Source organism: Boleophthalmus pectinirostris, unplaced genomic scaffold (genome assembly GCF_026225935.1).
Source record: "Boleophthalmus pectinirostris isolate CB_2022bp ecotype Guang Dong unplaced genomic scaffold, ASM2622593v1 HiC_scaffold_6, whole genome shotgun sequence".
Lineage (NCBI taxonomy): Eukaryota > Metazoa > Chordata > Actinopteri > Gobiiformes > Gobiidae > Boleophthalmus > Boleophthalmus pectinirostris.
Genome location: NW_026571447.1, coordinates 5,477,642 through 5,501,073, shown reverse-complemented (window position 1 = coordinate 5,501,073; position 23,432 = coordinate 5,477,642). Strand labels below are relative to the sequence as shown.

The following is a 23,432-nucleotide window of genomic DNA, read 5'->3' as shown; positions in this document are numbered from 1 at the left end:
ACAATAAGTTAAAGTGTTAGTGCGATGTAAACATGAATGCTGTGTTTATTGGTACTTCAAGTGTGTGTGCTGAGGTATTTGAGGTATTCTTTAAGTTCAAGTACATAGAGTTCTAGATGATGAAGTGTTTGTGCTGAGGGGGTCTATCTGGACTAAAGTGACCTGTGAGAAACCTGAAACCTAACCTTGTATTGCACTGAGGACCCGGCCAGATATTGCACTTCCTCTCCAAGACCTCAGCTCCTGTCCCACAACATTCATCAAATAAAAAAAAAAAAACACTAAGATTAAGAATAAAGCAGCAGTGGCAATCTGTTACACAGGGAACAATAAATTCAGTTCAGGTAGGCCATTAGTGACCACCACCCCAGGTATACAACAAAAAAGGGTCATTCCACCACCAAATCTCCAAATGTTCCAGCCAGACCATCTCAGATTTGACTGAAAAAAATTCTAGGAGGTTCACACACTTTCCAACAGGAAAAGTCCCAAATTTTAGCTCCCAACTCCTTATAGTTTTGTCATTCAAAGATATTTTGTCAACTCTGTCCTGACCTGTTTTGAGCAGAGTTTTCTGAGGAGCCACTTTCAGATTGTTGTATCTAAAAAACTATTTAAGGTCCTTCAGATTTTCATGAGTTAAAATTTGGCAAATGTACCTGAAGAATCTGGACTTTTACACATGTACTTTTAGTTTATCACAGATTTCTGGGGCTTGAAATTGCTCAAAAATTCTCCTCTTCAAATTTGAGGGCATCTTTGAAGGACTGTGAAAAGTGGAGGACTTTTACACATGTGCTTTTGGTTTTAGACTAGTGCTGTGTACTTTTACAACACATCATTTCTAAAATAGATGTTCCTCACACAACAACAGGACGCCTGTATACAGTTCAGGAGTGTTACACCAAAACATCTGTTGGTTTCCTCAAAGAGTTCAAATAATTTACAATAGTTGAGTAATTAAATCAAGCATTTTGTTGAGTTTAAGCTGTGTGTCAAATATTCAGAGTGTTTTTTCTTAGCTTCTGAAAGTTTCTTCATAGTCCCTGAATGAAAAAAATAATAATAATTTTGCAAAAATAAGGCAGAACACCATCATAAATTTTGGATATGTTAAAAACAGACATGTAGTCTTTCTAAAACAGTCCATTTGATGTTGGTGGCTGCTATCATTTTTCTTTTGGTATAACATGGTAAAGATGGCACCAAATTTATTTTTTCCACTTTTAACACTTAATATCTTGAAGAGCGTTCATCACAGAGGCTCAGTTTTAAAATACAAAGTACACAGTGTGTGTTTGAAGGTGTATGTTCAATATCAAACCTCTGTCTTTGAAATTGCACTTTCCACAGTCCTTCAAAGATGCCCTCAAATTTGAAGAGGAGAATTTTCGAGCAAATTCAAGCCCCAGAAATCTGTGATAAACTAAAAGTACATGTGTAAAAGTTCAGATTCTACAAGTACATTTGCCAGATTTTAACCCTTGAAAATGTGAAGGACCTTAAATAGTTTTTTAGATACAGCAATCTGAAAGTGGCTCCTCAGAAAACTCTGCTCAAAACAGGTCAGGACAGAGTTGACAAAATATCTTTGAATGACAAAACTATAAGGAGTTGGGAGCTAAAATTTGGGACTTTTCCTGTTGGAAAGTGTGTGAACCTCCTAGAATTTTTTTCAGTCAAATCTGAGATGTTCGGACGGGGGCATTTGGAGATTTGTGGTGGAATGACCCAAAGGCATTTACAGAGAATTTAGAACTTAGGGGAGGGGGGCACCTGTTAGGAGCGGCCGCCGTCACCACCAACTCCACACAGCACCTTGAATCCAGATTCCACAATTAACACATTAGGACAAGTTTTTAACAGCACACATTCTCAGAAAAGTTTAGGTTAGTTTCTGTATATATTTTAGTCTGTTTTGTTTGGTTTACCTTTTACATTCCTGTTAATTAAACATTATTTAATTTGTTCCATTATCCATCTTGGCTCTTTTGTTATTTCCCCTGTCCCTAGTGGAGCTGGGTCGTAACACCACTGTGTCGCCATTATCAAACCATTATTAAAGTGTCATAGCCTAGTTATTTCCAGATTTCTTTTGCGTGTCCTTTTGGGGGTCAAATATGCTTCATATTCACAGCAGTTGGACATTGTGAGAAACAAAAAACAAAACAAAAAAGCCTTGTGTCGATAAAAGACTGTATGGACAGAAGGCACTCAGAGAATAAACTTCAAAGCAGCTCTGCTTGTACAAGTCTCTCCATGGCCGAGCACCAAAGTCCATCTGTGACATGTTAGGACTAGACCAAGAGTGAAATGTGATTAGACCAGGATTAAACCAGGACTAGACTCATGTTATGCTTCTCAAAAGCTAACTGGGATCTGTCTGTCTTCACACCTTTTAATCTTGTATTTTTATTGTTCAAAAATAGTTTGGAAAAACAGTGACCAGGAATTTGGGAACAGATAAGCTGAGAGAAATGTTCTTAAAGGACCCACTATTTTTCTGATCTGTTAGAATGTTTCTCATCACAAACAGACCTGGGTCGTGTTTTGTTTCATTCACATGTTTAACACACAAATCCTGCACATTCAGCCTGAGTTCTCCTCTCCAACAGAAATATAGGAAGTGCTCTACTGTGTTTTTAAACTCTATACACCTTCACTAGAATCATTCTGACGGTTCCAGGTTTGTTTTTGAGGAGGTAACAACATTATAAAGTGTCTTAAAGCTCACAAGAGTCCATTTTGTGTAATATAAGACTTTTAATCTACTTTTTTTTTTTTTTTACTTTTACACAACTACTCTTCTACTTGAGTAAACTGTATGGTTACTCTATTCAACCTCAAATAACTTTTTTTTTTTTAAACAAAATCATACTTGCAGGTCCCAGTGCTCTGTTGTGGCTGCTGCTGACCCCTGTCGCCATGGTGATGACCTCTGTGCTGCTGTTACTGATCTGCAGACAGAAGAAGCACAAAACACAATAATATAATACAAACATTTCAGCACTAACTTTGTTTTTTATGAGTTTTACAGAACAGGAAGGAAACTGTGGTGAAATTAAGATGCGCCAAAACAAAGCCAGCACATTTCTGACATTATATTTTGTAACTAGAGGATCTAAGTATAATTTATTTGTATTTTTATGTTGGGAAATACATAGACTGCTGCTCCACAGACTGCACTTACCAGAACCTCCATGTTTTATTTAGTGATTATTTTAATAGATCCACGCTCCATGTGGACACTAAGGCAAAACAAAACCTACAGCGTCATCTGCCGCTGAACTGAGCTCACACTGCCCCCTGGTGGATTTATCGACACAAAACAACCTGAGTGCACGTTCTGTTTAAACAAAACTACAAATGCTCTCAGGCTTCAATGTCTTTCTAAATCAAATTCTGCTGAAATATCCTGGCTAGAATTTCCACTTTGAATGAGAGTTCTAATGTTTTAGGTGCATTTAGTTTGCAGTACTTTTCCTTTATGCAGTTGATACTTTGCAGTGTCAAAAAAAAAAAAAAAAAAAGTCAAAAAAGCTTTAAGATGGTCTGAAAATAAAAATACAAAGTTGATTTTAACAACACATTTTCAGACACCAGTACAAAGTTCATGGTTCTGTTTAGGTGTTTGATTTTCAACAAAAAAAAGATGAGAGTGACAAAAAATAATAATATAAAAACTGTGGGCTAATGTTATCTTGTGACTGTAATGTTATTAGAGAGGGATTTGTTTATCTGCATCTCACCTGTTGTAGTTCCGACCAAGTCAGCTCTTTCTGGTCAGACTGTGTTAAAAAATAAAGCTCAGATTAAAGTCTAACATGAATAACGGAGCTTCAGACAGAGCAGAGCCTACAGTTAGCTTCACACCTCCAGGGAAAGTTGAAGACACCATCTGCAAAGTATCAACACTTCACTATATGGAATAAAGTTTATATAACAACTTTTTTTTTTTTTTTTTTTTTGGTCCTGCTGCCCTCTGTTGGTTTGTTGTGTTTTTTTCTGGGGTTTGTTGGTTTTATTGATAACTGTTCTGAACATGTCAACAAGGTAAATACACTTTACTGCATTGTCTTTAAAAAGAACCCAACAAGTTGAAGTATATAAGAAGACAAAATGAACATCATTGGCTGGTTGTCAGTGAAAGTTGCTGATACTGTTGTTATTCTATTAGTAGTAGATCACTGGGAATGATGATGATTATTTATTATTGTAAAAGTTGTTCATGAACTCTGTGGTCTTTTTATGTCCACCTGGGTTAAACAGATCAACATTCAAATCCCCACAGACAATGTGTGTCTTATTTCCAGTTGAATGGAACACATGAGATAGAAATGTATTAAAAGTATCCAGTGAAGAAGCAGGAGTTCTGTACATACAACAAACTCTTTTCCATCTGAATCTCAACAGTGACACATTCTAATAAGTTGTCAGTTGTAGTTGACACACTTGTGATGACATTCCATTGTAAATGAGAGTCTACGTAAATGTCAACTCCACCTTCTCTCCTGTCTTTTCTGTTGGTTACAAATAATTCACATCCCTCCAGTTCTACATCGAATCATTTGTCTTTGTCCAACCATGTTTCAGAGACAGCAGCTGCACTAAACTCTGCAAACAGATACATAAATAAATTAAATAAATAAATAGTCTTTGATTTGTGAAAAGTTGTCCCATAGACTTCTGTGTTTCTGAAAAGGCATGTTCCATGTCCACTGTACTTTTAAACTGTTCTTCTGTACAGTACTGACAATACAAATATGGATCTGGGTCTATATCTCTTTCTATATCATATCTACTATCATCTATATTTAGATGATTTAAATGATTGTAAGTCAGTTGGATCATCTTCCATATCGTTTATGTTCTCTGTACTATCAAGTATGGACATTTAAGACTCTACAGGTTTTTCACCATATAGTCGGGGAACCAAAGTCTCAAAAATGGGTTGAATCTGACATCGCCTGCCATACTTTTTTATTTGTGTTTTTTTTGTTAACTGTGACCCTGAGGACCAATAATTGGAGGGTCTGCTCTTCCGGAAATATCTCGGAAAAAAATTGTGGCCATTTTAGTGTAGGTAACCTTCATTTTGTGATAGAAAATTTTGAAAAATGAAAATTTTCCTCAAATCCTCAGTGGATTGGGTAAGCTGTCTACAAATACATTCCAGATGCAAAGAACACATGTGGTGACAACATTCAGTGAAAAAAATATTCATAAAACACATTTCTACATGATTTTGGCTCAATTTAATGCCAAAAAATAAGGCATTTTTTTTCACTTTTTTCCAATATTTTCATCTTTACCTCATTGGCAATCAACTATTCCCCCAAGTTTTGATATCAGCCAATATGACATTCTTTTCTTCAAACAGTACAGTCATTCCACAGAAAAAAATATAAAAATCCAACCAAAATCAATGGATCTGTGATGATTTCTTTACCATCAACAGGCCCAGAACCTCAGTAGAATGTTAGGCTCCTCTCAACAGTCCATAAGGCACACTGGATATTTAACATGGTTGTTAATGTCCACATTATTAAACATCATGGTCCCTCGCTCCACCCTGTTCACGAATTTAAAAAGTCAACGCCAAAGTGAAAGGCACCAGCTGTTCACCAAGAAACACCTTCCACTGCAAAGAGACCAAGACGTGATGTTGCTGTAAAACCACAAGAACAAGAAAGTGCAGCTCAGTCTGTTTGTCTTCTGTACGTCTCACTTAACAAACGGGATTTTACTTTGATGGTGCTCCACATACAAAATGTTCTCTGCAAACTCAGGATGAGTTAGGAAGTCAGACCCTCCAATTATTGGTCCTCAGGGTCACAGTTAACAAAAAAAAACACAAATAAAAAGTATGGCAGGCGATGTCAGGTTCAACCCATTTTCTAGAGCTTTTGAGACTTTGGCTCCCTGACTAATACGTGGCAGAAGATCTTCCACAGGTAACACAGCAAGACCTTCCAGAGGAAATATTTGGGTGTCCATACTTCAGACTCTACCCCTGCAGACTATTATGCCCTGATGAAGACCACCTTGCTGGTTGAAATGTGTTGGCGTCCCTCCATGTGATAAAGGACTTTTAATATATTCAGTTGGAGTGACTCGGGTTTGTACTTTGTCCACCTTTACATTTTCCAGTAAGAGCAACATTCTATTAAGAATACAAGTTTAACCCTCGCAGAGTTCCTGTTCTGCTGTTTTTGACTTTTTTATGACCCAGTGAAACGCTTTACCTCTTTTCTTCATCTCCCCCTGCAGAGTTTGGTGTTTGTAAATGTGTATGTGAAATTGCAGTGGCCACACAAAGCACACAGCACCTCAAATCTTTATGTATTTTTTAAAACACAATGTGACTAAAAATGTGACTACTTTGTGTTAAAATTGCCAGAAAGATAGACAATGTGATTAAAACAGCACATAAACAGTGTCGTAACAAAAAATCTGATTTATAGGATGATGTTTTTACTGAATAAAACTTCACTTTGAAACAGAGAGTTGCAGGTTTCTTATTGAGCTTCTGCAGTTTTGTTGTGATCGGGATTTACAGTTAAAAGAGAATTACTTTAATTTCAATGATAAATACAGAAACGTTTTGCCTCTAAAATATGACATGAAGCAGATTAATTTTGTTAATTTATCAACGTACATGTAAACACTTTCTCTGGGGCTCTGTAGTCTTTATAGAACTTATTTGCTGTATAAATTTGCAAGAGGATTAAAGTATCTCAACACTTGTCTCTCCCCATCCTCTTCCCCCGCTCTCATTTCTCCTCCCTCCTCCCTCCTCCTCCCTCTCTCTGGTGTGTTGTTTATAAGCGTCCCTCCCTCCCTCCGTCCCTCACACTGCAGTACATTTGCTGTACACTGGGACAACATGCTGTGGAGTCTGTACACTCTGGCCTGTGCTCTCTCACATGTAAGGAGGCTGCTCTTTGCTGCTCTCTGCTCACTCCGCCTCTCTCCTCACTTCTGCTCTTCTTCTTGTTTCCAGGTGTGAGTGCTGTGACGCAGGTGACCCAGAACCCTCCTGATGTGAGTGTGGAGAGAGGACAGAGCGTCTCCATGGACTGTAACATGGGATATGTGGAGAATTACGTAACCTCGTGGTACAAACAGTCTCCAGGACAAGTTCCACAGTTTCTCTTGTATCATCACCATTCATATAGCGCTCCAACCTACGGCTCTGGTGTGTCCTCCTCTAAATTCAAATGTACTCATCAGTCTAAAAGAGATTATCGTTTGACCATCAACAGTTTGGAACAATCAGATTCTGCAGTTTATTACTGTAAGACATGGGACAGCACTGTTAACGAGGTCGTATCACAGTGATATAGAGTGTGACAAAAACCTCAGTTCCTCTTCTGCTGCTTCTCTGAGGCTCAGAGCGTCAGTCTCTTGGCCCCTGTCCTCTCCTCACAGCTCCATCATGGTCCCCAGTGTCCTCCTGGTGTCCACCTCAGCTCTTGGTCTGGACTAGAGGGACACTGATGAAGGCGGTGGACATGCGCTGAGTGTCCACAGGAAGTGTGAGTGTCTCTGTCCTCATCAGAGACAGTGGGGAGGTTTTTGTAGCAGCGTGTGCACACACTGAAGCACTGTGGTATTCGGAGCAGGCACCAGGCTCTCTGTCACAGGTAAGACACTTGACACTTTACTTTGAACATGATACTCCACAAACATCTGTGCAATGTCAATCACACAATGGACCTACAAGATTTGAACACAAGACTTATTTTGACCATTTGGAAAACTTTAACACATTACTCGAGTTATGTCTTTATTCATGCTGAAAATACATCAATTTAATCACACAAAAAATTTTTATTTGAATTTATTTAGTTATTGATTTGTTTATAGCCTATATTTGTTTACTTTCTTTATTCATTTGGATCTCCATTAGCGCTCACCAAATTGTGAGCTCAAAAATACTAATACAATCAGTTTCCACTAAACATTTGAAATACATTTGATGTGTATAAATAACCATTATGTCTCTAAAAACACTGAAGCCTCCATTAGAAAACATTTCTTCAAGAGTCTTTTAAAGCAGTAGAAGTAAAAGCTTCAGTAACAGATGGAGACAGTTTAGAAATATTTTTTTCTGTTTTGAAAAAATGTCAGATGTAGTTGCATGGAAACATGTTAAAAATGCCAATAGAAATGTGTAAAAAAAACAAATAAACAAACAAAAAATGTAAAATATAAGTTTCTAGAGATAAAAATGTAATTGTTGCATTTTTATAATTCTATAAATCATAATGTTATCATTTAATAGTTTTGAGTTACATTTCGTACATTGAGTTGATTTTAGAAGAAATGTCAGGACACATCCATCTCTTCACCCACACATGAGGATTAGTGTTTGGACAGAACTGTATTCTTACTTGAGTAAAAGTTTTGGTCCCACTGTCACTGAGTGTCACAAGCAAATGTTGACAATATAAAATGAATGAACATTTGTGCTTCATGCACTTTACTTTTTAAAAACATGTCTTTTTCCCAGTGTTAAGGTTGATTTGTATGTGTTTGTAGTTGTCAGTGGGACACATGTGTCGCTCCTCATATGGACAGGTAATAGTCCTGTATCTCCCTGCAGAGTAAAGTGAGTTTGTGCTCTGTTTCAGATGCCTCTCGTCCTCCTCCAGTGGTGACAGTGTTCCCTCCGTCCCCCGCACAGCTCCAGTCCCACACAGTCACTCTGCTCTGTGTCTCTGCTCAGTCGGGGCCCTGGGCTCAGGTGAGCTGGTTGGCTGATGGGAGTCCAGTGAGCAGTGGGGTGTGGAGCAGCGGGGCCGTCCTGGGAGCAGAGCAGACTTTTCACGTGAGCAGCTCTCTGTCCATCCCCACGTCCCACTGGACCAGCAGCCAGAAGCTGTACACATGCAGAGTGTCCCTGGGCCCTCAGACACAGCCTGCCCAGGACACCATCAGGAGTGGTGTGTGTGACTCACACTAGTACAGCAGCACTGACACCTGCACTGTGCTCCTGTGTGCTCCTCCAAAGTCTCCACTGTCAAAGCCTCTGAACACAGCATCACATCTGGGAAGGAAACGTCACATTTCTGCTTTGGTGTCAAACTGTAATGAAATAAACTCTGCAAGATGAAACATGTGTTGTGTTTTAAATGACTTCATTAAATGTGGCTCATTTAACAATGAAACATTATTCAATGTTAAGTTTAAAAGTGGTGAGAAAAAGTGAAGGAATAAATCACAGAGACCAGTTAAACAGTTTCTAACTTCTACTGCAGTTCAAAGTAAATGGATTAGTTTGTGAGATGGGATAGGTGCAAGTTTTAAAAACACAAGAACCCTCCTCGAGTGCAAACATCTCACCACCACACTGCCCCTGACTGACACATGAACGTAATGTAAGATGTACTTTATTTTGTTGGAAATGAGACAGTATAATCCCTCATTCATCCAGGAGTGATTCACTGTAGAGAAAGTTTCAGCTGTGGTCATCTGGACACAGCTTTTACAATCAAAATATTTCAACTCCATCCACAAGACATTTTCAGTTCGATGGTTCTGGCCTAGTATCTCTGAGTATGAGTAGATCTTCTGGTTTTGTTGTATCTAAAATTAACTTCTGAGTTGAAAAAGGTGGAACACTCCTGTCCTAGTGCCTCAAGCCAGAACCATCAAACTGAAAATGTTCTGGATGGAGCTGAAACGTCTTGATTGTAAAAACAGTGTCCAGATGATGTTGAAACCTTAAATACATTCATATACTTTATTATTCAAGTTGGGAAATGTCTTCTGATTCTGACTAAATGCTCTCTGTCTGGAGATAATAAGAAAGTCTTTTATTTCTTGTCAACCCAGAAGTACGTGGTGAAAGCAGCGCTCTGATTGGCTGCTCTGGGGCGGTCCACTCCAGTTTGACCTGGTGTGAAAAAAGCAGCTCTAAAGCCCTGCATGCATGTGGAGATGAACATTGTGCCAAAGGGTTTGTGAGAGCTACAGAGCAGTTCGACACATTGAAATACATAGTGCCTCCTTCAGGTCCTCCAGCTTTAATAGCACATCAGTGAAGCAGCATTATTTTGGACTTGTCCCCGTGCTCCTCATCACAGCTCTGTGTCCGGCTAAAGCTTCAGGGACAGTTCATTTGAATAGAGAAACCTCACTTCCCTCCAACACAGAGCAGGAGCACAGGTGCATGCTGGGTAAGAACAGAGAAGTGCTGCTTCACTGATCAACCATCAACTTTCACAGTTTACTTTTAGCGACACAAGTCAGAAACCACGTCATGTTCTCTGGACCAGTGGAGCGGAGCACTAACTGTCCTCTGTGCTCATCCTATTCTCTATCATGTGTTATTTCCTTCATTTGGCTCAGCTTTCCTCACTCACCTTTATGGACGTCAACAATACAAGAGCCATGGAGGAAATATTGAGCTAAAATCCAGCTGTTGGCTCAGGTCACTTTGTTCAGTTGTATAAAGTGTGGCCCAGAGATGAAGTGAATACCTGATGTGTTTGACACTGGAGGACAGGGATCCATCAGGGGACAGTTTTAGCTCCTTTCATGTTCACATTCAACACATACAATGTCCTTCAAGTCACTTTAGAACAGGTCTGTCCAAACTATAGATGCCACACAGTCAAACATGTTTCCAGTGTGAGTAGAAGTGGTTAAGTTCTCCAGCCAGTTTCATGTGGTCAGCAGCTTTGGGCCTGTAGTTGGTTCTTTGCGTCGGTCTCCAGACAGTGGCAGAATGGGTCCACATGTGTAACTTTCAATAGTATACAGTATTCTGGGGGGCTCTTCAGAGTATCAGGACAAAAGTTTTCACATCTTTTAATCCAGGAACACCTCATCCCTCTGGTGTGAGGTACAGGGTGTTCAGGTGCAGGAGAGGTGCTTTGGCAGAAATCTGATTCCTGAACATTCCTGAATTCCTGAACAGGCCCTGCTGAGTTCACTGTTGTGTGGCCACACCTCCTCGTCAAAGCCTCATCTCGTCAGATCTCAGAAGCTCAACAGGGCTGGGCCTGGTTAGTATTTGGATGTTAGATCACTGGCAAAATCAGGTGGGGTGCAAAAGCTGCCATTGTGTCCTTAGGCAAGACACTTCACCCACATTGCCTACTATGAAAGTGGAGTTAGCGTGAGTGTTGGTGGTGGTTGGAGGGAACAATGGCACAGATTGGCAGCCTCACTTCTGCCAATCTGACCCAGGGCAGCTGTGGCTACAGTGGTGTTTTCAAAACTACATTTCAAAGTACAAGTCAGTTTTTCTGAACCTGAGTTCCTTCAAACGAAACATAACTGCCCCAGGAATATGTTGTGCTGGTGGTAACAGCACAAATGCAGGCATGTTTTCTATATGTTTTCAATGGAATATTCAAGATTTGATTTTCTGAAATGCTGTTACCTTCCTAAAACTCATCCAAAACATGCAGCTGATTCATAAGGTGAAATGTGTGTGCAGTGTGACTCTGGCCTTACCCCTACAGCGGAGCAGCATCTGAATGGGAAAGATGCAGCACAGCTCTTTGAGCTGAACTTTGACCCTGTACAAATCTCTGTATAAATGTATATTTAAATGAAGATAAACTAGGTGTGTTTCATGAGACATTTTGCTACGACCACAAAGGAACTTCAAAGTCTTTGTATTTTACAACCCACTAACAAAAAGAATTAGTTTCTTAAAACTTATAAAGGCAGAATTATGATCTTAAATATTGTGTTCAATGAAAACAACGTCACTTTTTTCATGCAAGATTTATTTTTGAAATTCACATCTACATTGTTGACACCAAAGCAGAAATGTGATGTATCCTTCCCAGATGTGATGCTGTGTTCAGAGGCTTTGACAGTGGAGACTTTGGAGGAGCACACAGGAGCACAGTGCAGGTGTCAGTGCTGCTGTACTAGTGTGAGTCACACACACCACTCCTGATGGTGTCCTGGGCAGGCTGTGTCTGAGGGCCCAGGGACACTCTGCATGTGTACAGCTTCTGGCTGCTGGTCCAGTGGGACGTGGGGATGGACAGAGAGCTGCTCACGTGAAAAGTCTGCTCTGCTCCCAGGACGGCCCCGCTGCTCCACACCCCACTGCTCACTGGACTCCCATCAGCCAACCAGCTCACCTGAGCCCAGGGCCCCGACTGAGCAGAGACACAGAGCAGAGTGACTGTGTGGGACTGGAGCTGTGCGGGGGACGGAGGGAACACTGTCACCACTGGAGGAGGACGAGAGGCATCTGAAACAGAGCACAAACTCACTTTACTCTGCAGGGAGATACAGGACTATTACCTGTCCATATGAGGAGCGACACATGTGTGTCCCACTGACAACTACAAACACATACAAATCAACCTTAACACTGGGAAAAAGCCATGTTTTTTAAAAAGTTTAAGAACTTTGAAACACTAATGTTTTTGGACTAAAACTTTTACTCAAGTAAGAATACAGTTCTGTCAAAACACTAATCCTCATGTGTGGGTGAAGAGATGGATGTGTCCTGACATTTCTACTAAAATCAACTCAATGTACGAAATGTAATTCACAACTATTAAATGATAACATTATGATTTATAGAATTATAAAAATGCAACAATTACATTTTTATCTCTAGAAACTTATATTTAAAATTTTTTGTTTGTTTGTTTTTTACACATTTCTATTGGCATTTTTAACATGTTTCGATGCAACTACATCTGACATTTTTCAAAACAGAAAAAAATATTTCTAAACTGTCTCCATCTGTTACTGAAGCTTTTACTTCTACTCCTTTAAAAGACCTCTTGAAGAAATGTTTTCTAATGGAGGCTTCAGTGTTTTTAGAGACATAATGGTTATTTATACATGTCAAATGTATTTCAAATGGAAACTGATTGTATTAGTATTTTTGAATAAGACAACAGGAAAAGCAGCTCACAATTTGGTGAGCTCTAATGGAGATACAAATGAATAAAGAAAATAAACAAATATAGGCTATAAACAAATAAATATAATAAATAATAAAAAAAATAACTAAATAAATTAAAATAAACATTTTTTGTGTGATTAAATTCATGTATTTTCAGCATGAATAAAGACATAACTAGAGTAATGTTTTAAAGTTTTCCAAATGGTCAAAATAAGTCTTGTGTTCAAATCTTGTAGGTCCATTGTGTAGTTGACATTGCACAGATGTTTGTGGAGTATCATGTTCAAAGTAAAGTGTCAAGTGTCTTACCTGTGACAGAGAGCCTGGTGCCTGCTCCGAATACCACAGTGCTTCAGTGTGTGCACACGCTGCTACAAAAACCTCCCCACTGTCTCTGATGAGGACAGAGACACTCACACTTCCTGTGGACACTCAGCGCATGTCCACCGCCTTCATCAGTGTCCCTCTAGTCCAGACCAAGAGCTGAGGTGGACACCAGGAGGACACTGGGGACCATGATGGAGCTGTGAGGAGAGGACAGGGGCCAAGAGACTGACGCTCTGAGCCTCAGAGAAGCAGCAGAAGAGGAACTGAGGTTTTTGTCACACTCTATATCACTGTGATACGTACTCGTTAACAGTGGTGTCCCATGTGCCACAGTAATAAACTGCAGAATCTGATTGTTCCAAACTGTTGATGGTCAAACGATAATCTCTTTTAGACTGATGAGTACATTTGAATTTAGAGGAGGACACACCAGAGCCGTAGGTTGGAGCGCTGCTTGAATGGTAAAAATACAAGAGAAACTGTGGAACTTGTCCTGGAGACTGTTTGTACCAACGGAACTGTAATTATTCTCCACATATCCCAGGTTACAGTCCATGGAGACGCTCTGTCCTCTCTCCACACTCACATCAGGAGGGTTCTGGGTCACCTGCGTCACAGCACTCACACCTGGAAACAAGAAGAAGAGCAGAAGTGAGGAGAGAGGCGGAGTGAGCAGAGAGCAGCAAAGAGCAGCCTCCTTACATGTGAGAGCACAGGCCAGAGTGTACAGACTCCACAGCATGTTGTCCCAGTGTACAGCAAATGTACTGCAGTGTGAGGGACGGAGGGAGGGAGGGACGCTTATAAACAACACACCAGAGAGAGAGGAGGAGGAGGGAGGAGGGAGGAAGAGGGGGTGGAGACGGAGAAAATAGAATCTAATGTAAATATAAATGGATCTAATTTTTCACAGTGTAACCGAGTGATTTAGATCCATTTATTAATTGCTCACACAATTTATTCTGGTATAAAAGACGACAACAGCAATGTGGTTTAAAAAAATTACACATCTTTATTTAATATTCTAGACATTTAAAAATTATTTCATTTTCTTGTTCCTTTTTTTTGGTACACAAATAACTACAAGCAAATCAACTCTTGTAAATGCAGGATTTAACCCACTCCTCACTAAACACAACAAATCAAAATGAGTCATCTCAAACCAAACATTCATGAAAAACAAAGTAAATAAACCGTATATTTACAATAAGTTAAAGTGTTAGTGCGATGTAAACATGAATGCTGTGTTTATTGGTACTTCAAGTGTGTGTGCTGAGGTATTTGAGGTATTCTTTAAGTTCAAGTACATAGAGTTCTAGATGATGAAGTGTTTGTGCTGAGGGGGTCTATCTGGACTAAAGTGACCTGTGAGAAACCTGAAACCTAACCTTGTATTGCACTGAGGACCCGGCCAGATATTGCACTTCCTCTCCAAGACCTCAGCTCCTGTCCCACAACATTCATCAAATAAAAAAAACTAAAACGCTAAGATTAAGAATAAAGCAGCAGTGGCAATCTGTTACACAGGGAACAATAAATTCAGTTCAGGTAGGCCATTAGTGACCACCACCCCAGGTATACAACAAAAAAGGGTCATTCCACCACAAATCTCCAAATGTTCCAGCCAGACCATCTCAGATTTGACTGAAAAAAAAAAATTCTAGGAGGTTCACACACTTTCCAACAAGAAAAGTCCCAAATTTCAGCTCCCAACTCTTTGAAGAACTGTGGAAAGTGGAGGACTTTTACACATGTGCTTTTGGGTTTAGACTAGTGCTGTGTACTTTTACAACACATCATTTCTAAAATAGATGTTCCTCGCACAACAACAGGACGCCTGTATACAGTTCAGGAGTGTTACACCAAAACATCTGTTGGTTTCCTCAAAGAGTTCAAATAATTTACAATAGTTGAGTAATTAAATCAAGCATTTTGTTGAGTTTAAGCTGTGTGTCAATTATTCAGAGTGTTTTTTTTAGCTTCTGAAAGTGTCTTCATAGTCCCTGAATGAAAAAAATATATATAATTTTGCAAAAATAAGGCAGAACACCATCATCAATTTTGGATATGTTAAAAACAGACATGTAGTCTTTCTAAAACAGTCCATTTGATGTTGGTGGCTGCTATCATTTTCTTTTGGTATAACATGGTAAAGATGGCACCAAATTTATTTTTTCCACTTTTAACACTTAATATCTTGTAGAGTTTTCATCACAGAGGCTCAGTTTTAAAATACAAAGTACACAGTGTGTGTTTGAAGGTGTATGTTCAATATCAAACCTCTGTTTTTGAAATTGCACTTTTCACAGTCCTTCAAAGATGCCCTCAAATTTGAAGAGGAGAATTTTCGAGCAAATTCAAGCCCCAGAAATCTGTGATAAACTAAAAGCACATGTGTAAAAGTTCAGATTCTACAAGTACATTTGCCAGATTTTAACCCATGAAAATCTGAAGGACCTTAAATAGTTTTTTAGATACTCAGAAAACTCTGCTCAAAACAGGTCAAGACAGAGTTGACAAAACATATTTGAATGACAAAACTATAAGGAGTTGGGAGCTAAAATTTGGGACTTTTCCTGTTGGAAAGTGTGTGAACCTCCTAGAATTTATTTCAGTCAAATCTGAGATGTTCGGACGGGGGCATTTGGAGATTTGTGGTGGAATGACCCAAAGGCATTTACAGAGAATTTAGAACTTAGGGGAGGGGGGCACCTGTTAGGAGCGGCCGCCGTCACCACCAACTCCACACAGCACCTTGAATCCAGATTCCACAATTAACACATTAGGACAAGTTTTTAACAGCACACATTCTCAGAAAAGTTTAGGTTAGTTTCTGTATATATTTTAGTCTGTTTTGTTTGGTTTACCTTTTACATTCCTGTTAATTAAACATTATTTAATTTGTTCCATTATCCATCTTGGCTCTTTTGTTATTTCCCCTGTCCCTAGTGGAGCTGGGTCGTAACACCACTGTGTCGCCATTATCAAACCATTATTAAAGTGTCATAGCCTAGTTATTTCCAGATTTCTTTTGCGTGTCCTTTTGGGGGTCAAATATGCTTCATATTCACAGCAGTTGGACATCGTGAGAAACAAAAAACAAACAAAAAAGCCTTGTGTCGATAAAAGACTGTATGGACAGAAGGCACTCAGAGAATAAACTTCAAAGCAGCTCTGCTTGTACAAGTCTCTCCATGGCCGAGCACCAAAGTCCATCTGTGACATGTTAGGACTAGACCAAGAGTGAAATGTGATTAGACCAGGATTAAACCAGGACTAGACTCATGTTATGCTTCTCAAAAGCTAACTGGGATCTGTCTGTCTTCACACCTTTTAATCTTGTATTTTTATTGTTCAAAAATAGTTTGGAAAAACAGTGACCAGGAATTTGGGAACAGATAAGCTGAGAGAAATGTTCTTAAAGGACCCACTATTTTCTGATCTGTTAGAATGTTTCTCATCACAAACAGACCTGGGTCGTGTTTTGTTTCATTCACATGTTTAACACACAAATCCTGCACATTCAGCCTGAGTTCTCCTCTCCAACAGAAATATAGGAAGTGCTCTACTGTGTTTTTAAACTCTATACACCTTCACTAGAATCATTCTGACTGTTCCAGGTTTGTTTTTGAGGAGGTAACAACATTATAAAGTGTCTTAAAGCTCACAAGAGTCCATTTTGTGTAATATAAGACTTTTAATCTACTTTTTTTTTTTTTTACTTTTACACAACTACTCTTCTACTTGAGTAAACTGTATGGTTACTCTACTCAACCTCAAATAACATTTTTTTTTTAAAAAAACAAAATTATACTTGCAGGTCCCAGTGCTCTGTTGTGGCTGCTGCTGACCCCTGTCACCATGGTGATGACCTCTGTGCTGCTGTTACTGATCTGCAGACAGAAGAAGCACAAAACACAATAATATAATACAAACATTTCAGCACTAACTTTGTTTTTTATGAGTTTTACAGAACAGGAAGGAAACTGTGGTGAAATTAAGATGTACCAAAACAAAGCCAGCACATTTCTGACATTATATTTTGTAACTAGAGGATCTAAGTATAATTTATTTGTATTTTTATGTTGGGAAATACATAGACTGCTGCTCCACAGACTGCACTTACCAGAACCTCCATGTTTTATTTAGTGATTATTTTAATAGATCCACGCTCCATGTGGACACTAAGGCAAAACAAAACCTACAGCGTCATCTGCCGCTGAACTGAGCTCACACTGCCCCCTGGTGGATTTATCGACACAAAACAACCTGAGTGCACGTTCTGTTTAAACAAAACTACAAATGCTCTCAGGCTTCAATGTCTTTCTAAATCAAATTCTGCTGAAATATCCTGGCTAGAATTTCCACTTTGAATGAGAGTTCTAATGTTTTAGGTGCATTTAGTTTGCAGTACTTTTCCTTTATGCAGTTGATACTTTGCAGTGTCAAAAAAAAAAAAGTCAAAAAAGCTTTAAGATGGTCTGAAAATAAAAATACAAAGTTGATTTTAACAACACATTTTCAGACACCAGTACAAAGTTCATGGTTCTGTTTAGGTGTTTGATTTTCCACAAAAAAAAGATGAGAGTGACAAAAAATAATAATATAAAACTGTGGGCTAATGTTATCTTGTGACTGTAATGTTATTAGAGAGGGATTTGTTTATCTGCATCTCACCTGTTGTAGTTCCGACCAAGTCAGCTCTTTCTGGTCAGACTGTGTTAAAAATAAAGCTCAGATTAAAGTCTAACATGAATAACGGAGCTTCAGACAGAGCAGAGCCTACAGTTAGCTTCACACCTCCAGGGAAAGTTGAAGACACCATCTGCAAAGTATCAACACTTCACTATATGGAATAAAGTTTATATAACAACTTTTTTTTTTTTTTTTTTTTTTGGTCCTGCTGCCCTCTGTTGGTTTGTTGTGTTTTTTTCTGGGGTTTGTTGGTTTTATTGATAACTGTTCTGAACATGTCAACAAGGTAAATACACTTTACTGCATTGTCTTTAAAAAGAACCCAACAAGTTGAAGTATATATAAGAAGACAAAATGAACATCATTGGCTGGTTGTCAGTGAAAGTTGCTGATACTGTTGTTATTCTATTAGTAGTAGATCACTGGGAATGATGATGATTATTTATTATTCTAAAAGTTGTTCATGAACTCTGTGGTCTTTTTTATGTCCACCTGGGTTAAAACAGATCAACATTCAAATCCCCACAGACAATGTGTGTCTTATTTCCAGTTGAATGGAACACATGAGATAGAAATGTATTAAAAGTATCCAGTGAAGAAGCAGGAGTTCTGTACATACAACAAACTCTTTTCCATCTGAATCTCAACAGTGACACATTCTAATAAGTTGTCAGTTGTAGTTGACACACTTGTGATGACATTCCATTGTAAATGAGAGTCTACGTAAATGTCAACTCCACCTTCTCTCCTGTCTTTTCTGTTGGTTACAAATAATTCACATCCCTCCAGTTCTACATCGAATCATTTGTCTTTGTCCAACCATGTTTCAGAGACAGCAGCTGCACTAAACTCTGCAAATAGATAAATAAATAAATAAATAAATAAATAAATAACTAGTCTTTGATTTATGAAAAGTTGTCCCATAGACTTCTGTGTTTCTGAAAAGGCATGTTCCATGTCCACTGTACTTTTAAACTGTTCTTCTGTACAGTACTGACAATACAAATATGGATCTGGGTCTATATCTCTTTCTATATCATATCTACTATCATCTATATCTAGATGATTTAAATGATCATCTTCCATATCGTTTATGTTCTCTGTACTATCAAGTATCGACATTTAAGACTCTACAGGTTTTTTCTCCATATGTGGCAGAAGATCTTCCACAGGTAACACAGCAAGACCTTCCAGAGGAAATATTTGGGTGTCCATACTTCAGACTCTACCCCTGCAGACTATTATGCCCTGATGAAGACCACCTTGCTGGTTGAAATGCTTTGGCGTCCGTCCATGTGATAAAGGACTTTTAATATATTCAGTTGGAGTGACTCGGGTTTGTACTTTGTCCACCTTTACATTTTCCAGTAAGAGCAACATTCTATTAAGAATACAAGTTTAACCCTCGTAAAGTTCCTGTTCTGCTGTTTTTGACTTTTTTATGACCCAGTGAAACGCTTTACCTCTTTTCTTCATCTCCCCCTGCAGAGTTTGGTGTTTGTAAATGTGTATGTGAAATTGCAGTGGCCACACAAAGCACACAGCACCTCAAATCTTTATGTATTTTTTAAGCAAAATGCAACTAAAAATGTGACTACTTTGTGTTAAAATTGCCAGAAAGATAGACAATGTGATTAAAACAGCACATAAACAGTGTCGTAACAAAAAATCTGATTTATAGGATGATGTTTTTACTGAATAAAACTTCACATTGAAACAGAGAGTTGCAGGTTTCTTATTGAGCTTCTGCAGTTTTGTTGTGATGGGGATTTACAGTTAAACAAGAATTCCATTAATTTAAATGAAAAGAAAAGCAGGTTGATTTTGTTAATTTATCAACGTACATGTACACAATTTCTCTGGGGCCCTGTAGTCTTTATAGAACTTATTTTCTGTGTAGATCTGCAAGAGGATTAAAGTATCTCAACACTTTACTCTCCCCATCCTCTTCCCCCGCTCTCATTTCTCCTCCTCCTCCCTCCTCCTCCTTCTCTCTGGTGTGTTGTTTATAAGCGTCCCTCCCTCCCTCCGTCCCTCACACTGCAGTACATTTGCTGTACACTGGGACAACATGCTGTGGAGTCTGTACACTCTGGCCTGTGCTCTCACATGTAAGGAGGCTGCTCTTTGCTGCTCTCTGCTCACTCCGCCTCTCTCCTCACTTCTGCTCTTCTTCTTGTTTCCAGGTGTGAGTGCTGTGACGCAGGTGACCCAGAACCCTCCTGATGTGAGTGTGGAGAGAGGACAGAGCGTCTCCATGGACTGTAACCTGGGATATGTGGAGGATAGTGCAGCCCGTTGGTACAAACAGTCTCCAGGACAAGTTCCACAGTTTCTCTTGTATCATCACCATTCATATAGCGCTCCAACCTACGGCTCTGGTGTGTCCTCCTCTAAATTCAAATGTACTCATCAGTCTAAAAGAGATTATCGTTTGACCATCAACAGTTTGGAACAATCAGATTCTGCAGTTTATTACTGTAGCACATGGGACAGCACTGTTAACGAGTGGGTATCACAGTGATATAGAGTGTGACAAAAACCTCAGTTCCTCTTCTGCTGCTTCTCTGAGGCTCAGAGCGTCAGTCTCTTGGCCCCTGTCCTCTCCTCACAGCTCCATCATGGTCCCCAGTGTCCTCCTGGTGTCCACCTCAGCTCTTGGTCTGGACTAGAGGGACACTGATGAAGGCGGTGGACATGCGCTGAGTGTCCACAGGAAGTGTGAGTGTCTCTGTCCTCATCAGAGACAGTGGGGAGGTTTTTGTAGCAGCGTGTGCACACACTGAAGCACTGTGGTATTCGGAGCAGGCACCAGGCTCTCTGTCACAGGTAAGACACTTGACACTTTACTTTGAACATGATACTCCACAAACATCTGTGCAATGTCAACTACACAATGGACCTACAAGATTTGACACAAGACTTATTTTGACCATTTGGAAAACTTTAACACATTACACTAGTTATGTCTTTATTCATGCTGAAAATACATTAATTTAATCACACATGAATTATTTTTAAACTTACCTATTGATTTCTTTATATCCTATATTTGTTAATTTTCTTTATTTATTTGGATCTCCATTAGCGCTCACCAAATTGTGAGCTGCTTATCCTGTTGTCTTATTCAAAAATACTAATACAATCAGTTTCCACTAAACATTTGAAATACATTTGACATGTATAAATAACCATTATGTCTCTAAAAACACTGAAGCCTCCATTAGAAAACATTTCTTCAAGAGTCTTTTAAAGGAGCTGAATTAGAAGCTTCAGTAACAGTTGGAGACAATTGCTATTAGTAAAAAATACATTGTAATGTAATTTTCCAGAAATTTATAATGTAATTCTTGTATTTTTAAAACTCTATCATCATAAAATTCTTAGTTAATAGTCCTGAGTTACATTTCTACACTAAGTTGAGTTGATTTTTAGAAGAAATGTCTGGACACATCCAACTCTTCACCCACACATGAGGATTAGTGTTTGGACAGAACTGTATTCTTACTTGAGTAAAAGTTTTGGTCCCACTGTCACTGAGTGTCACAAGTAAATGTTGACAATATAAAATGAATGAACATTTGTGTTTCATGCACTTTACTTTTTAAAAACATGTCTTTTTCCCAGTGTTAAGGTTGATTTGTATGTGTTTGTAGTTGTCAGTGGGACACACATGTGTCGCTCCTCATATGGACAGGTAATAGTCCTGTATCTCCCTGCAGAGTAAAGTGAGTTTGTGCTCTGTTTCAGATGCCTCTCGTCCTCCTCCAGTGGTGACAGTGTTCCCTCCGTCCCCCGCACAGCTCCAGTCCCACACAGTCACTCTGCTCTGTGTCTCTGCTCAGTCGGGGCCCTGGGCTCAGGTGAGCTGGTTGGCTGATGGGAGTCCAGTGAGCAGTGGGGTGTGGAGCAGCGGGGCCGTCCTGGGAGCAGAGCAGACTTTTCACGTGAGCAGCTCTCTGTCCATCCCCACGTCCCACTGGACCTGCAGCCAGAAGCTGTACACATGCAGAGTGTCCCTGGGCCCTCAGACACAGCCTGCCCAGGACACCATCAGGAGTGGTGTGTGTGACTCACACTAGTACAGCACCACTGACACCTGCACTGTGCTCCTGTGTGCTCCTCCAAAGTCTCCACTGTCAAAGCCTCTGAACACAGCATCACATCTGGGAAGGATACATCACATTTCTGCTTTGTTGTCAACAATGTAGATGTGAATTTCAAAAATAAATCTTGCATGAAAAAAGTGACGTTGTTTTCTTGAACACAATATTTAAGATGATAATTCTGCCTTTATAAGTTTTAGAGAAACTAATTCTTTTTGTTAGTGGGTTGTAAAATACAAGGACTTTGAAGTTCCTTTGTGGTCGGAGCAAAATGTCTCATGAAACCACACCTAAGTTTATCTCATTTAAATATAATTTAACAGAGATTTGTACAGGGTCAAAGTTCAGCCCAAAGAGCTGTGCTGCATCTTTCCCATTCAGATGCTGCTCCGCTGTAGGGTAAGGCCAGAGTCACACTGCACACACATTTCACCTTATGCATCAACTGCAGGTTTTGGATCAGTTTTTGTTTCTTATTTATTATTAAAAGTGAAAGAGAAGTGACACAGCACACACACAAGGCCACATAGGAAACAACATTTCAGAAAATAGAACACTATTATTTTTGGACACTTGACATGAGTGTAGGGTCAATATTGTTGGTGTGGTTATATTTCATTTGAAGAAGCGCAGGTTCAGAAAGACTCATTTATGCCTTTAAATGTTTTCTCTTTTGAAAACTTTGCATTTGCCGAGGTCAGTCTGTACAGACTTTAAATACAAGCTTATTTAGTTCTTTGTTTATTGCAGGAACTTATCTTGAAGTGAGGAGCACAGGCTGTAAACCAATCAGAACAATCACTAACACTGAAAAATAACAGACCAGGAAGACTTCGAGTATCTTGAGTACTATACACATCTCATATTATTATTATTATTATTATTATGAATGAAGAAAGTGTTTAAATATGTCAAATTCCAATAAATTTAACCAACTATGGGCCCAAAGCCTGAACCTTAAAGTGTCTGAAAAACTCACAGCTCACACTTTGAAGTCATGTAACTGGGGAAGGAGATCTCGGACACTGGGATGATGAGCAGAGGACTCTACAGGTCTGTGGACTTTCCACCCTGCTCTTCTCCTGTACACTGCTGCACCTCCAGTTGTACGGACCATCAAGTTTGAGAACGACACCACGCTTCATCAAGCTCATCTCAGACAGCGTCTGCTGCAGGAGGGAGGTGGTGCGGCTGGTGACCTGTTACCGTGGCAACAATAGCTATAACCTCAATAACATCACATTACATTGTGATACTGACTTCAAGTTAGTGTTTGGAGCCTTATTAAAGGTACAGTGACTCTGTCAAAGTTGTGTAAAATGCTCCATCTGAAGGACTCTATTGACTGTACTGAGCACTGGTCTGTGGGCCTCTGCTTCAAACATGTTTGACTGTGTGGCGTCTATAGT

General features: G+C 39.3%; 2 protein-coding genes and 1 pseudogene across 2 annotated transcripts; 2 read left to right on the top strand and 1 right to left on the bottom strand.

Annotated features, from left to right (window-relative positions):
• Positions 1–6,929: 6,929 nt before the first annotated feature.
• On the top strand, positions 6,930–9,120 carry LOC129411894 (immunoglobulin lambda-1 light chain-like). The gene is made up of 3 exons (XM_055164184.1): positions 6,930–7,337; positions 7,606–7,646; positions 8,637–9,120. The coding sequence occupies exons 1-3, from the start codon at positions 7,075–7,077 to the stop codon at positions 8,966–8,968; spliced, it is 636 nt and encodes a 211-aa protein (XP_055020159.1). The 5' UTR covers positions 6,930–7,074; the 3' UTR covers positions 8,969–9,120.
• A 2,598-nt stretch (positions 9,121–11,718) lies between these two features.
• On the bottom strand, positions 11,719–13,979 carry LOC129411891 (immunoglobulin lambda-1 light chain-like; annotated as a pseudogene).
• Positions 13,980–19,923: 5,944 nt separating this feature from the next.
• On the top strand, positions 19,924–22,162 carry LOC129411889 (immunoglobulin lambda-1 light chain-like). Its single transcript, XM_055164181.1, has 4 exons — positions 19,924–20,028; positions 20,104–20,433; positions 20,717–20,746; positions 21,668–22,162. Exons 1-4 carry the CDS (start codon positions 19,989–19,991, stop codon positions 21,997–21,999), a joined length of 732 nt encoding a protein of 243 aa, XP_055020156.1. The 5' UTR covers positions 19,924–19,988; the 3' UTR covers positions 22,000–22,162.
• Positions 22,163–23,432: the final 1,270 nt, after the last annotated feature.

Bases quoted from the DNA above. Each gene is read 5' to 3' on its own strand.
- LOC129411894 (XM_055164184.1), top strand. From the start codon at position 7,075: ATGGACTGTAACATGGGATATGTGGAGAATTACGTAACCTCGTGGTAC. The intron at 7,338-7,605 runs GTGATATAGAGT...CACACACTGAAG, and splicing joins GTTAACGAGGTCGTATCACA to CACTGTGGTATTCGGAGCAG. The intron at 7,647-8,636 runs GTAAGACACTTG...GCTCTGTTTCAG, and splicing joins CACCAGGCTCTCTGTCACAG to ATGCCTCTCGTCCTCCTCCA.
- LOC129411889 (XM_055164181.1), top strand. From the start codon at position 19,989: ATGCTGTGGAGTCTGTACACTCTGGCCTGTGCTCTCACAT. The intron at 20,434-20,716 runs CACAGTGATATA...GCACTGTGGTAT, and splicing joins CACTGTTAACGAGTGGGTAT to TCGGAGCAGGCACCAGGCTC. The intron at 20,747-21,667 runs GTAAGACACTTG...GCTCTGTTTCAG, and splicing joins CACCAGGCTCTCTGTCACAG to ATGCCTCTCGTCCTCCTCCA.